Genomic DNA, 15,887 nt, shown 5'->3' on the forward strand with positions numbered 1-15,887 from the left:
GGGGGCGCCAGGGGGTCGTGAAATTAGTTGGGGGGCCCTCCCGCGATTCTCCCACCCGGCGTGGTGAGCGGAGAATCGTGCTCCATATATAGTGCTATCACATTTACCCACCCCTTACCAAAAACAAAAACTGCAAATTTAAGACAATCTCTGAGCAGTTCTTAGTCTCCAGTCGGCACTTGACTAGGAGAGCACGGTAGCACAGTGATTAGCACAGTGGTGGCTTCACAGCTCCAGGGTGTCAGGTTCGATTCCCAGCTTGGGTCACTGTCTGTGCGGAGTTTGCACTTTCTCCCCGTTTCCTCCGGGTGCTCTGGTTTCCTCCCACAGTCCAAAGATGTGCAGGTTAGGCGGACTGGCCATTTAAATTGCCCTTAGTGTCCAAAAAGGTTAGGTGGGGTTACTGGGTTACAGGGATCGGGTGAAGGTATGGGCTTAGGTAGGGTGCTCTTTCCAAGGGCCAGTGCAGACTCAATGGGCCGAATGGCCTCCTTCTGCACTGTAAATTCTACGATTCTATGATTGGAATATCCTTCACTACTGGAATGCAAGCTAAGCAGATCTACTTGAAGGTTAAAAAGACCAGTTTGAACTGTGCCTTTCCAAATGCTGCCAGTCCTCCTGCTGTACAGCCTTTACTGGCACTGATGATAGGAATGTCACATCCATGCGCAGTGATTCTCAGCTGAATTCTACAGATGTCATGGTCCACTTGCCACCAACAGCTTGTGCATACATGGAATAGTGAACACATTTTACAGATGGTTTCAAAGGTGCTGCGGCCTGTGAATAAATGCTAGCAGTGTGCTCCATTGCCCTCCCACAGCCCAAGTCTCCGTGTAACCCCTGTTAATGCTACAGCTGCATATTATTCAAATGAACATGATTGGAAATTTCACAAAGCGAGCTTCTCTGAAATCCCAGTGGCAACACTGACTAAAACTTAATATCGCCCAGGCATCTTCTGTGGCATCTTCAGCTCAAGCGACAGAGCAGAAACAATGTAAATTGCCGTTAGTCTTGACCACCACTGACACAGAACACCCTGAGTGAATTTCACCGGATGTCAAATGCATCAAAACGATGGAGCAAATCTCATGGTCAGCTGATTAAGCACACACAGGTTCACTCGCATGGTCTGCTACTGGGCTAATAATCCAGAGTCACAAGTTTAAATCCCACCACAGCAGATGGGGAACTGAAACTCAGTTCAATAACTGATCTGGAACTTAAATCTATTAGTAATGGTGACTCTGAAACTACTGTCATAAAAATCCATCCCAGTCCAGAATATCTTTTAGGACATTACGTGCCAGGTCAGAGATCCCAGACCCACAGCAATATGTTGACTCTTAACTCCCCTCCGAAGGGACCGGGCAATTATACTCAAGAAGAGAGTTCACCAACTCAGAGGGCAATTAGGGATTGGCAATAACCCAGTGAACAAGATCAAAAAGCATTAGCACAAACTTACTGTCCCATAACGATCAGTGTTTCCACTTAGCACAGGCACGGATATTAGACCAATGCCAGCCGGAGGTCAAGGTCTGAACTCTTGGTCATCCTTCAAGTCAAAGATGACCTTGTTCATCATCTGGGATGGTTGGTAGGTGACTGACGAGGTTGATTTGGACCCGGAAGGTTCTGCTACAAATCATAGGAACCCTACAGTGCAGGAGACCATTCAGCCCATTGAGTCTGCACTGACCCTCCGAAAGAGCACCCAACCTAGGCCCACGCCCTATTCCCGTAAACCCCACCTAGCCTATTTTGAGAACTATGGGGTAATTGATCAATCCACCTAACCTGCACATCTTTGGACTGTGGGAGGAAACCAGAGCACCCGGAGGAAACCCGTGCGGACAAGGGGAAAATGTGCAAACTCCACACAGTCAGTCACCTAAGGCCGGAATTGAACCGGGGTGGCTGGTGCTGTGAGGCAGCAGTGCTAACCACTGTGCCACTCCTAGGAAATAGGATAGGATTCTGCAGGTGACCGAGTTTTGGATGAGTTCCTGGCTCAGAATTTCCTCCCCATGGGTTTTCCCACTGCCTCCGACATGTGCTTACTTTCAAATGGAGTTTTTTTTTAAGTTGGTTGAACCAGGTGTAACAATCCCGAGTGAGCTTCTCCCAGGCCTGAAAGTCAATATCAAAACTCCTAAGCGAAACCTTCAGAGAAGGAGAGACACGTTCCTGAGTTACTTTAGAGGCAAAGCACAGCAAGCCTTCCTCGTTCAAAGATTCCCACTCGGGATTTAGATCCCAACTCTCGGACCCAACACTAACGGTATCAATACATCATAGGGGCTGGTTTAGCTCACCAGGCTAAATCGCTGGCTTTTAAAGAAGACCTAGCAGACCAGCAGCATGGTTCAGCCTCCCCGGACAGGTGCCGGCATGTGGCAACTAGGGGCTTTTCACAGTAACTTCATTGAAGCCTACTCATGACAATAAGCGATTTTCATTGTGGGCAGCACGGTAGCATGGTGGTTGGCATAAATGCTTCACAGCTCCAGGGTCCCAGGTTCGATTCCCGGCTGGGTCACTGTCTGTGCGGAGTCTGCACGTCCTCCCCGTGTGTGCGTGGGTTTCCTCCGGGTGCTCCGGTTTCCTCCCACAGTCCAAAGATGTGCGGGTTAGGTGGATTGGCCATGCTAAATTGCCCGTAGTGTCCTAAAAAGTAAGGTTAAGGGGGGGGTTGTTGGGTTACGGGTATAGGGTGGCTACGTGGGTTTGAGTAGGGTGATCATGGCTCGGCACAACATCGAGGGCGGAAGGGCCTGTTCTGTGCTGTACTGTTCTATGTTCTATAGGGTGCCATCATTCAAACCTCAAATCAATTAATAAAAGCTTGTTGCTGTGTAGCACCTCATCATGTCCTCAGAACAGCTTAAAACACTTCACAAAAACCAGAGCGCAAAGTGGGAACTTGTCCACCTTGGCAGAAGGAAGGTGTCACATTAAAAGGCAGAGAGATTGTGGTACAGAGGGATCTGGGTGTCTTGGTAAATGACCCACAAAGTTAGTGTGCAGGTACAGCAAGCGATTAGGGAGGCAGATGATGGAGTGTTGATATTTATTGTATGGGGAATGGAATATAAAAAGTAGCTTTAACAAAAGAGTCATCCAGACTCGAAACGTTTGCTCCCTTCTCGCTCCACGGATGCTGAGGTTGTTCAGGATTTTCTGGTTTTGTTTCAGATTCCAGCATCCGCAGTCATTTGCTTTTATCTAAACAAAAAGTCAGAATTGTTGTGCTACAGTTGTTCAGGGTGTTGGTGAGACCACCTGGAGTAGAGTTTTGGTCTCTTTTGTGAGGGCCACGAAGAATCCAGCACGAGTTTTCAGGATACAAAGAAATAAAATTTATTTACAATAACATATATATACACAACAGCAGCAGCAACTTCCCTTGCTGCTCACTCCTCTCTCTCTGCTGGTTCCAAACTGGCCAGCTCTATTCATGCAGGGAGTCTGCTAATGATTTCTCCACCCCCCTCATCGGGGAATCTCATACTCCCATAGGATTGTGGGATTGTCATTTGTCCCCAGCCAATGGTGGGATTGTCATTAGTCCCCAGCCAATGGTAAGCAGGCAGGTTATAACAGTCTCCTTATTTGTAAAAGGATATAATTGCATTATAAGACGTTCAGAGAAGGTTCACTTGATACCTGGCTTGAGGAAAGGTTGGGCCAGTATCCACAGGGCATGGGAAGGTTGAGAGGTGATTTAATTGAAACATATAAAAATACTGAGGGGGACTTTACGGGGTGGATGCTGTGAGGGGGTTCCCCTCACAGGAGAGACAAGAACTAGGGGACACAATTTAAAAATAAAGGCATCTCCTATTTAAGACGAAGAAGAGAATTCTTTGCTCCGAGGGTCGCTCGTCTGTGGAACTCTCTTCCCCAGAGAGCACAGGAGGCAGGGTCATTGCGACATGGTAGCACACTGGTTAGCACTGCTGCTTCATAGTGCCAGGAGGTAGCATGGTGGTTAGCATCAATGCTTCACAGCTCCAGGGTCCCAGGTTCGATTCCCGGCTGGATCACTGTCTGTGTGGAGTCTGCACATCCTCCCTGTGTGTGCGTGGGTTTCCTCCGGGTGCTCCGGTTTCCTCCCACAGTCCAAAGATGTGCGGGTTAGGTGGATTGGCCATGCTAAATTGCCCGTAGTGTAAGGTTAATGGGGGGATTGTTGGGTTACGGGTATACGGGTTACGTGGGTTTAAAGTAGGGTGATCATTGTTCGGCACAACATCGAGGGCCGAAGGGCCTGTTCTGTGCTGTACTGTTCTATGTTCTATGAACCCGGGTTTGATTCCTAGCTAGGGTCACTGTCTATGCGGAATCTGCACATTCTCCCAGTGTCTGCGTGGGTTTCTTCCGGGTGCTCCAGATTCCTTCCACAAGTCTCGAAAGACGTGCTGTGTTAGTCATTGATTTCAGGAAGCAAAGTACTGTGCACACCCCTGTCTCCATCAATGGTGCTGAGGTGGAGCTGGTTGACAGCTTCAAATTCCTAGGTGTGCACATCACCAAAAATCTGTCCTGGTCCACCCACATTGATGCTATGACCAAGAAAGCACAACACCACCTATACTTCCTCGGGACACTAAGGAAATTCGGCATGTCCACATTGACTCTGACCAACTTTTACAGGTGTGCCATAGAAAGCATCACAGCCTGGTATGGCAACTGCTCGGCCCAAGACCATAAGAAACAACAGAGTCATGAACACAGCCCAAAACATTACACAAACCCGCCTCCTATCCATTAACTCTGTCACTGCTGCTTTGGGAAAGCGGGCAGCATAATCAAAGACCCCTCCCACCCGGCTTACTCACTCTTCCAACTTCTTCCATCGGGCAGCAGTTTACAAAAACAACTTCTTCCCCGCTGTTACCACACTCCTAAATGTCCCTCTCATGCACTGATCTGGTCTCTTCACACATCTTCTCTACTGAGTAGTACTACATTCCTGTGCTTCATCTGATGCCTGTGTCTATGTATTTATGTTGTGCATTTTATGTTTGCCCTATTATGTATCTTCTTTTCATGTACGGAACGATCTGTTTGAGCTTCACGCAGAACAATACTTTTCACTGTACCTTGGTACACGTGACAATAAACCAAACCAATCCAATGTTAGGAGAAGTAACATTTTGAATTCTCCTTCGGTGTACCCGAACAGGTGCAGGAGCGTGATGACTAGGGGATTTTCACAGTAACTTCATTCCATTGTTAATGTAAGCCTAATAAAGATTATTATTATTCAAACCAAGTTAGTTGGATTATTGATTGACAAGTCTACAGGAACACAAGAACCAGGTGCAGGAGTTGGCAATTCAGCCCCTCGAGCCCTCTCCGCCATTCAACACGATCATTTTTTAAAATAAATTTGGAGTACCAAATTCATTTTTTCCAATTAAGGGGCAATTTAGCGTTGCCAATCCACCTACCTGCACATCTTTGGGTTGTGGTGCGAAACCCACACAAACTGGGGGAGAATGTGCAAACTCCACACGGACAGTGACCCAGAGCCGGGATCGAACCTGGGACCTCGGCGCCATGAGGCAGCAGTGCTAACCCTCTGCGCCACAGTGCTGCCCCATTCAACACAATCTCATCTCAGCCTCAACTCCACTTTCCTGCCCATTCTCTATAACCCTTCAACCCATTACTGAAATCTGTCCATCTCCTCCTTAAATATACATCCACCCCACTCTGGGGTAGTGAATTCCACAGAATCACGGCCCTTTGGGAGAAGTAATTTCTTCTGATCCCTGTTTTAAATCTGTTACCCCTTATCCTAAAACTATGGCCTCTCGTTCTGGATTTCCCCACAAGAGGAAGCATCCACTCTACATCTACTGTGTCAATATCTTTGACCATCTTAAGACCTCAATTCAACCTCCTCTTTCTTCTGAACTCGAGAAAGTATAGGCCTAAACGCCTCAATCTCTTCATAAAACAAATCCCTCGGGCGAGATTCTCCGCAAATGCGGAGAATCGTAAAGGTTGCTGTGGGACAGGCCGTGACCCACGGCAGCCTTCACGGCCACTTCCGGGCAGGGCTAGGAGCGCGGTCCCGTGCGTCACGGTGGCGCGGCCTTGTCGACGGTCGTCAAGGCCGCACATCAAGCGTCACGCCGGCTGATGCGGCCGATGACGTCAGCCGCGCATGCGCAGGTTGGACAACGCCAACCCGCCCATGCGCAGTTGGCATCTTTTCCCTCAGCCGCCCCGCAAGACGTGGTGGCTTGATCTTGCAGGGCGGCGGCTGGAAAAGAGAGCGTCCGTTATGGTTATAGAGCCTATGTCCCCCCTATGCCGGGGTACTGCTGTGCCAATCGGGCCCCCAGATGCCCCAAAAGGGCATCTGGCGCCCGTTTCACGACGGCAGCGAGCAGGTGTGTTTGCTGCCATGTTGAAACGGGCGTGAAGGCCCAGCCGCTTGGCCCCGGAAAATCGCCGCTCACCGTTTTTTTACGGCAAGCGGCGATTCGTGGCGTTGGGGGGGGGGAGAATAGCGGGAGGGCGTGAAAAATGTCGGGAGGCCCTTCCGCTATTCTCCCACCCGGCATGGGGGGGGCGGAGAATCGTGCCCCTCGTCTCTGGAATCAATCTAGTGAACCTCCTCTGAACTTCCTGTAATGCAACCACATCCCTCCTCAAATAAGGGGACCAAAACTGTACACAATACTCCGGACGCAATCTCACCAGTACCTTGTACAGTTGCAGCAACACTTTCCTACTTTTCTGCTCTATTCCTTTGGCTATAAACGGGCAAAATTCCATTTGTCTTCCTTATTACCCGTTGTACCTGCACGCTAGTATTCTGCAATTCATACACAAGGACACCCAGATCCCTCTGCACTGAATCACTCAGAGTTTCCCTCCATTTAGATAATGAGTTGCCCTTCCATTTCCGACCACACACTTATCCACATTCAACTTCATCTGCCAGATTTTGGCCCGCTCGCCAAATCTATCTATATCCATTTGTATTTCCTCCCTGCTGCTTACTGTCCCACCTATTTTAGTGTCACCTTCAAATATAGCTAAAAGTACATTCAATCCCTGCACCCAAGTCATTAATATAGATTGTAAATAGCCCAAGGACCAAACCCTGTGACAACCCACTAGTTACATCTTGCCAACCCATTCAGAAAGGAGAGTTCAGGCCACAATCAGATCAGCTGTGATCTTATCAAGTGGAAGTGCAAGGGGCAGTATGACCTCATTGCTATGTTCTATGCATCATACAACAGGATGTCAAACAACCATAATTGATAAATCATAATATCCAACAAGGTTTTTGTTACTGAGCCTAAATATTTTAACGAGTTGAATTATACTTTTGTTAATGGCTACAAAAGTGTAATGCATCATTTCATTTAACCACAAATGATATTTGAGCTTCTGTACATTCTCGTATTATTCCTGGCCTCTGGGGAAGGTGCCCAGTCCAAGTGTTGAATTAATCAGGTAGACACAAGTGATAAAACCAGACAAGATTAATCCCGAGTTTCACACTGTGTGGCGGTGTTGTTACTTACTGGAATAGGTAGCAATCATACTGAAGCCAATACTGTTTAATGCCATGTGATAAACTTCTAACAAAATACTTTTTAATTCACCATCGTACATTGTACCGACCATCACCGCGAGATCAATTACTACCCCGATTATTGCATCCCAGTAAAGTCTCAATGGTTACCGGTCTGCCATGATATTGGGAGCAATGAGGCGATTAGAAATCCAGTACAAGATTTGGAAAGACAGCATCTAAATTAATGCAAAATGATGTGGAAAAGAAAACATACAGTGACTTGCTGTAGGTTTCCTAATGTTGCTTTTGATGCCACAGTCACATCACAGAATTCACAAAATTGTTACTGCGCAGGAGGAAACCATTCGGCCCATTGTGTCTGGCTCCCCCGATGAGCTCCATTCCACATAACCGTTCACATTCTTTCTTTCAAATAGCAGTCTACTTCCCTTTCGAATGCTTCAATCGAACCTGGCTCTGCCACACTCTCAGGCAGCGCACCGCAAACTCTAACCACTCACTGCATGAAAAGGTTTCCCCTCAAATCACAATTGCTTCTTTTGCTAACTACCTTAAATCTGAATCCTTTCATGAGTGGGAACGTTTTATCTCTGTCCGGGTCCCTCAGGATTTTGAATATCTCCACCAAATCTTACCTCCACCTTCTTTTCTCGCAGGAAAACAGGCCTAATTTATCCAAATCTATCTTCTTAAGCAAGGTTTCTCATCCCTGGAACCATTCTTGTGAATCTCTGCTGCACCTTCTCTAAAAACTTCACATCCTACCTAAAGTGCAGGGCCCACAATAGACAATACTCTAACTGAGGCCAAATGAGTGATTTGTCCAAATTCAACACAACTTCTGTGCACTTCTGCTCTATGCTCCTATTAATGAGCCCAGGGTGCTGTGTGCAAAAATGTTGTATATACAGTGTGAAATAGTGTATTCATAAAATGTTGCAATGTTTGCCAGTTTTTTCGGTGACTTTTATAGATACCCCAAAAGTCAGTTAGAGCTCAGTTGGTAGAGTCTTGCCTCTGGGTCAGAGGAATGTGGGTTAGAGTCATAGAGGTCTACAGCACAGAAAAGGCACATTATGTCTGCACCGGTCAAAAACAAGCACTTATTCTAACCCCAGTTTCCAGCACTTGGCCCATCACCTTGTATACCTTGGCATCGCAAGTGCACGTGAAATGAAATGAAATGAAAATCGCTTATTGTCACGAGTAGGCTTCAATGAAGTTACTGTGAAAAGCCCCTAGTCGCCACATTCCGGCGCCTGTCCGGGGAGGCTGGTACGGGACTCGAACCGTGCTGCTGGCCTGATTGGTCTGCTTTAAAAGCCAGCGATTTAGTCCAGTGAGCTAAACCAGCTCATCTAAATACTTCTTAAATTTGATGAGGGTCTCTGCCTCTACCAAGTCAAGTCCTACTCCAGACCTCGTGCACAAGTGCTCCAGCGCAGTACCAAAGGAGTGCCTGCACTGTTGGAAGTCCCATTTACTCTCTCAGGCGGATACAAAATATCCCACAACATTGTGGAGCTATGTGCCCCCTCAGTCCTGTCCTGATACTCATCCCCGTCCTGATACTCATCCCCCTCCCGCATATAAAACAACTTCCTACACTTCCTTCAAAAAAGTATTTTTATGAAAAAAAGCTTTGACAAAGAGTCATCCAGACTCAAAACGTTAGCTCCCTTCTCTCTCTCCACAGATGCTGCCAGGCCCACCGAGAGTTTCCAGCATTTTCTGTTTCAGATTCCAGCATCTGCAGTAATTTGCTTTTTAGAGTATTTCAGCAGCTGCGAAGCACTTTTGAGACATGCAGCAGTCCTAAAAATTGTTGGGAATGCAAAGCATTTTCCACCTCTTCCATCGGGCAGAAGATACAAACATCTGAGAACACACACCACCAACAAATTCAAAAAACAGCTACTTCCCCACTGTTACCAGACTCCTGAATGGCCCTCTCAAGGGACTGAACTGATAGTTCTACACTTCTTTTTTTTAATTTTAAATTTTTTTTTCCAATTAAAGGGGCAACATAGCGTGGCCAATCCACCTACCCTACACATCTTTTTGGATTGTGGGGGTGAGACCCATGCAGACACAAGGAGAATGTGCAAACTCCACACAGACAGTGACGCAGGACAGGATCAAACCCAGGTCCTCAGCGCCATGAGACAGCAGAACTAACCACTGCGCCACCATGCTGCCCCTTCTCGGTTTCTCCTCTACAGTTGCAGCACTATCCCTGACATGCTGCTTTTTGGGCAGCACAGTAGCAGTGGTTAGCACTGTTGCTTCACAGCGCCAGAGACCCAGGTTCAATTCCCGGCTTGGGTCACTGTCTGTGCGGAGTCTGCACATTCATCGTGTCTGCCTGGGTTCCCTCCGGGTGCTCTGGTTTCCTCCCACAAGTCCCGAAAGACGTGCTGTTAGGTGAACTGGACATTCTGAATTCTCCCTCAGTGTACCCAAACAGGCGCTGGAATGTGGTGACCAGGGGCTTTTCACAGTAACTTCACTGCAGTGTTAATGTAAGCCTACTTGTGGCAATAAAGATCATTATAAATTATACTATATTCCCTATGCTGAACCCGGTGTCTTATGTTTGTGTGTTTACATCACGTATTTATCAAACGCTCTATTTATTTATGTATAGAACAATCTGCCTGGACTACACACAGAACAATAGGACTGGGGCTGTTTAGCACAGGGATAAATTGCTGGCTTTGAAAGCAGACCAAGCAGGCCAGTAGCACGGTTCGATTCCCATAACAGCCTCCCCGAACAGGCACCGGAATGTGGCGACTAGGGGCTTTTCACAGTAACTTCATCTGAAGCCTACTCGTAACAAAAAGCAATTTTAGTGGGTAGCATTGTGGATAGCACAATCGCTTCACGGGTCCCAGGTTTGATTCTGGCTTGGGTCACTGTCTATGTGGAGTCTGCACATCCTCCCCCTGTGTGCGTGGGTTTCCTCCGGGTGCTCCGGTTTCCTCCCACAGTCCAAAGATGTGCAGGTTAGGTGGATTGGCCATGATAAATTGCCCTTACTGTTCAAAATTGCCCTTAGTGTTGGGTGGGGTTACTGGGTTATGGGGATAGGGTTGAGTTGTTGACCTTGGGTAGGGTGCTCTTTCCAAGAGCCAGTGCAGACTCAATGGGCCGAATGGCCGCCTCCTGAAAAAAAATACTTTTCACTGCATCTCGGTAATTTTTTTCTTAATTTTTCAAAGTACCCAATTATTTTTTTTTCCAAATTAAGGGGCAATCCATGGTCAATCCAGATACCTGCACATCTTTGGGTTGTGGGGGTGAAACACACGCAGACACGGGGAGAATGTGCAAACTCCACACGGACAATGATTTAGGGCCAGGATTCGAACCCGGGTCCTCAGCGCCGTAGTCCCAGAGCTATCCACTGCCCCACATGCCTCCCCGCACCTCGGTAATAATAAATAAAATGTCATGTTAAGCTATCTCAGATAACACGGGCTGCAACTGGATGCAGCTATACCCAAAATAGACTCCAGACCTTGAAGTTAGTTCAGTTCGATTTACTGAGCCTGTCACACAGTTAGCACAGTTCTCTGTGAGTTCAACTCTCTGCTAACCTAAGTGTGATCTCTCTGTCTGACTGAACCAGACTAGTTCTTAGCCACGTGTTGTATGCCAGTGCCTCTCAAACTATCTGATGTGGCGTACCGGCAGTTTTTTTTTTCCAGTGTGCCAGGGACCGGTGAGCGAAACAAGCCAATCCAGGATTACTGTCTCTTTCTTTTCTGGAAACACTCCAAGTACCGGCAGACGATGGCCTGCGTTACGTACCGCCACACTTTGAGAAGACTGCTGTATGCTATACGTGATATATACACCAGACTCACTCTGTAGATGTCACCAGTGGAAAGAGGCGGAGTGTGAGTGCCTCCTGCCTTTTATCGTGGGAAACCACCCCCAAGTGTTCTGTCTGCTGATTGGTTATGTCATGTTCTGTGTTCATTAGCTGCCCGTCTGTATCCCATTATGTGTCTGCATATCATGACAAAATGAACCCCCCTTCCAAACAAAATAAGAAAAAACAAACGTGATCTGCTGGGTGGCTGTCAAATTGCTGTGTGTGGGATCTTGCTGTGCCCAAGTGGCGTTTCCGACGTCACAGCAGCGGCAACACTTGGAAGGTGCTGGATTGGCTGTTGCAAAAGGGCTCTGGACCGTCCTGCGATGCTGGAAGTCGCTATATAAATGCAGAGCCTTTCCCTGCAACCTCCCGCCCCTCCCCCATGATTGACAGGTGGCCCTGCTCTTACCTGGCGGCCCTTCGCCGCTCCCCGGCCCCGGGGCTCGGGAGACCTTTTATTCCTCTTCATCTCAGGGTGCGCACCATGACCCACCAGGAAGAAGAAATTTAAATCCTTGTCTTTTGTTTCACTCTCTTCTGTGTATTTAATGCCCGGCCGAGGGGGGAGAGAGGGAGATCAAAAAAGAAAACTATCCGCCGCTGGGCTGCCCTCGCCAACGTTAAATAACAATCAGACGGCAATGCCCGCACTGTCGTAAAGTGGGCCGGCGAAGCGCACCCGACCTGCGGGCGCAAAGAGGCAACGCCCCACCACCCGCCGTGCCCACAATGTCGTGAAGAGTCGGCCGTCTGCGGGCGGAGCCGGGTGGGGTGAGCTGGGAGGCCGCCCCGCGCGCGGTGCATGCCGGGCATCGTTGTAGTTTTTGTCCTCCCCTCTTTTCTTTTAACTCGGCCGCCGCGGGCCCGGAGGGGAACTACATTACCCAGGGGGCAAGGCGGGGGTGCGCAGGCGCACCGCCCTGCCACTGCGGGCGGGAAAGGCTGGCGTCGTGTGAGGAGCAGGTGGGAGGCTCCATATCGACACCCTGTCCGTGTCGGCAGCAAACAGGTAGTTCTTACGCCTGGAATTGCGTTAAAGAGGCTTTATTGGGGGTGAAAGTGATTTTATATATAATGATAATAATGATACCCAGCCTGGGGGGGGGGGCTTTCTGAGGTGAGACCCTCACCCACTTGCCCTCTCAAGAAGGTGTAGAAGAGCACCCTTCATTAGTGCCCCTCGCTTCAATATTTGCCCCTGAGCCAACCTCGTGGAAATAATACGCATCGTCACGTTACTGTTTGTGGGATCATGCTGTGCACAAATGGGCACCCTGCTTTGCCACGTTGCAGCAGACGTGCGCCGTTGGCCGTAGAGCGGATAAGCCGTGGCCTTACCGGGCAGGATTTTGCTCGCGCTCTGCTACCTGCACCGCCCTTGCCCAGCACGGCGTGTTTCGCTGTGGCGACCCGCCATCGGTCAGCAGCAGGATTTTACGATCCTGCCTCTTGTCATCGGGGTTTCCCGTTCTATGCGTCGCCCAGAGAACCGCGGCCGGCATTTGCCGGCGGCTTAACCGGAAAATCCCACAGACGACAACGGCCAGAGACTTCCGACCATTGAATGGCGGAGCAGGGGAGACACGGGGGCACTGTGGTTAGCACTGCTGCTTCATGGCGTCGAGGACCCGGGTTCGATCCTGGCCCCGGGTCACTGCCTGTGTGGCGTTTGCAGATTCTTCCTGTGTCTGCGTGGGTCTCACCCCCACAACCCAAAGGTGGGCAGCAAGGTAGCATAGTGGGTGCAGCACGGTAGCATAGTGGTTAGCACAGTCGCTTCACAGCTCCAGGGTCCTAGGTTTGATTCTCGGCTGGATCACTGTCTGTGCGGAATCTGCATGTTCTCCCCATGTGGGTTTCCTCCGGGTGCTTCGGTTTCCTCCCACAGTTCAAAGATGTGCAGGTTAGGTGGATTGGCCATGATAAATTGCCCTTAGTGTCCAAAAAATGTTAAATGGGGGTTACGGGGTACAGTAGATACGTGGCCGTCAGTAGGGTGCTCTTTGTAAGGGCCGCTGCAGGCTCGATGGGCTGAATGGCCTCCTGCACTGTAAATTCTATGATTCTATGTGCATTGGTCACGCTAAATTGCCCCTTAGTATTGGGCACTTTAAACTCCTGCCCCTAATTTGTGTGTTGACTTTGGAGCCGCCTGATGTTGCAAAGGGTGAGAGTGAAAAGCAAGCTCTTCTTGATGTGTTTTCCACAACTGCAGTATTCCCTCTTGGGTTTCACTGTGTTCATGGTTGTTTTTGGTTTACAAAGAACAGTACAGCCCAGGAACAAAAGATAAAATGCTGGAAAATCTCAGCAGGTCTGGCAGCATCTGTAGGGGGAGAATGACTCTTTGTCAAAGCTAACAAACAGAGAAAGTGGAAAATATTTATACTGTGGAGTCAGAATGAAAGATGAGTCATAACCACAGAAACCCAGGGAAACCGTGTGCTAATAGCCACAGAAACCAAGGGGAAAGAGTGCTAATGGCAGTCCCCAGAGAGAACAAAAGATTTCTCCCTTAGTGTTGGACTCGCTGCCAGCTCAGGAACAGGCCCTTATCACTTGATAATGACTATAGCATTACCAAAGTGCATGGTATATAGTCTTCGGTGACTGCTATTTCTCTCCTTCCTCTTCGGTAGTCCCTCGGGATCAAAGATAACTTTCTTCAAATTAGGTTTGATGGGTTCTGAGATGGCTGATTAGTCCAATGTGTGATCTGCAGTCTCTGCCACATGTGGGGCAGGTAGTGTTCGAAGGGTCAGATGGATGAGTTGCTGGGAGGTTTATGCGCGCCTTTCAAAATCTCGACTTCACCTCTGCATGTCTACGACAATAATCTCTTGATCTGTTGGATGCCGTACCAAATTAGGCGTCTCCATTTTAGTCAGCCACTTGCCAGGGTTTCCCGTGAGTCAAGGGGGATGTTTGACCTCTTCAGGGATGCTTTGATGAGATCCTTGAAATATTTCCATTGTCTTCCCGGGAGTCCCCTGCCCTGACCAAGTTCCAAGTACAGCCGTTGTTTCGGGTGCCTGGTGTCACGTACGAATGTCCTGCCCAACAGTGGTGGTTTTGAGTGATTCGGGGTGTGTTGGCTTGGAAAGAGGAGTCTGATATTGGATGATCTTTCTTGCCGCTGCATGTGGAGGATCTGGTACTACTTATCCAGTGCTTTGAGGTGCCTGCTATAGGTTGTTCAAGTCTGAATTTCATAGGAGCATAGGGATCACTGCTGCCTGGTCAACCATGACCTTGGTCTCGGAATACTCTTTCCCAGTGAGCCGAAGGATGAGCTGGCACATTGGAGGCCATGTTGAATTTAGTTGTCTATAGCTGCCTTTATTGAGAGGAGGCTCCCAAGATATGGAAAATAGTCCACTTTGTTGGATCTCACATTGATCTTAATCAATTGGGGGACATTTTAGAAACATAGAAAATAGGAGCAGGAGGAGGTCATTCGGCCCTTCGAGTCTGCTCCACCATTCATCATGATCATGGCGGATCATCTAATTCAGTAGCCTAATCCCGCTTTCCCCCCATATCCTTTGATCCCCTTTGCCCCAAGTGCTATATCTAACTGCTCTTGAAAACATATAATCTTCCTGTGGTGACGAATTCCAGAAACCAACCACTCTCTGGATGAAGAAAATTCTCCTCATCTCTATCCTAAATGGTATACCCAGTATCCTCAGACTGTGACCTCTGGCTCTGGACGCCCCCCACCTTTGGGAACATCCTGCGTCCCACCTTGTGCAGTCCTGTTAGAATTTTATAGGTTTCTGTGAGAACCCTTATTCTTCTGAACTCCAGTAAATACAATCCTGACTGATTCAATCTCTCCTCATATGTCAGTCGCGCCATCCCAGGAATATGCTGTGGTAGGTAGGTGGTTGCAAGAGAATCTTGGGTTTCTGGGTGTTTAGTGAAAGGTCCATTTTCTCGTGCTTCAGAGAAGGAGCATCTGGACTCCTGATGCACCTCTGATTTCCTCAGCCCCAGGTGGTCATGCTTTCAGCTTTCTACACCCTAAACTCTGGAATTCCCTCCCTAAACCTCCTCTAAGATTTACCCTCACCCTTACCTGTTGGGCCATGTTTTTGGTAGCCCGGCCGAATGTATTTAAACATTTCTGCTGTGAGACATTTTGCTACGATAAAGGCTCTGTACAAATGGAGTTGTACGGGACAAGAAGACACCATTATAGTCCATCAGAGCAATGCCAGGGCTCTATAAGAAAGACAAGGACTGTATGCTACTGTTTGGCTTCAGTTTATAAGCCATAGAAATATGTCTGGTTATACCCAAGACCATCTGAGTCAGCTGCCCTGGAAATACTCCCAAATAACTATTTTTCCCCATGTGATGTTATTTCTGGGAAATGTGTCAGGGAATAACAACCTGCAGTCGATTAAAGAGAAACTC

The 15,887-nt window shown here is 48.4% G+C and overlaps 2 protein-coding genes across 2 annotated transcripts in view; one reads left to right on the forward strand and one right to left on the reverse strand.

Moving 5' to 3' along the window:
- cc2d1a (coiled-coil and C2 domain containing 1A) overlaps positions 1–12,118 on the reverse strand; it is a 90,712-nt gene extending 78,594 nt beyond the window's left edge. The window contains exon 1 of the mRNA XM_038784924.1: positions 11,875–12,118. Within this exon, the coding sequence (XP_038640852.1) occupies positions 11,875–11,934 (60 nt within the window). The 5' untranslated portion in view covers positions 11,935–12,118. The remainder of the gene's footprint in view (positions 1–11,874) is intronic.
- Positions 12,119–12,395: 277 nt separating this feature from the next.
- The window catches only part of LOC119957152, a 32,942-nt gene continuing 29,450 nt past the window's right edge, over positions 12,396–15,887 (forward strand). The window contains exon 1 of the mRNA XM_038784923.1: positions 12,396–12,474. The gene's annotated coding sequence lies outside the window, so the exon portion shown is untranslated. The remainder of the gene's footprint in view (positions 12,475–15,887) is intronic.

This window comes from Scyliorhinus canicula, chromosome 25, assembly GCF_902713615.1.
Source record: "Scyliorhinus canicula chromosome 25, sScyCan1.1, whole genome shotgun sequence".
Classification (NCBI taxonomy): Eukaryota; Metazoa; Chordata; class Chondrichthyes; order Carcharhiniformes; family Scyliorhinidae; genus Scyliorhinus; species Scyliorhinus canicula.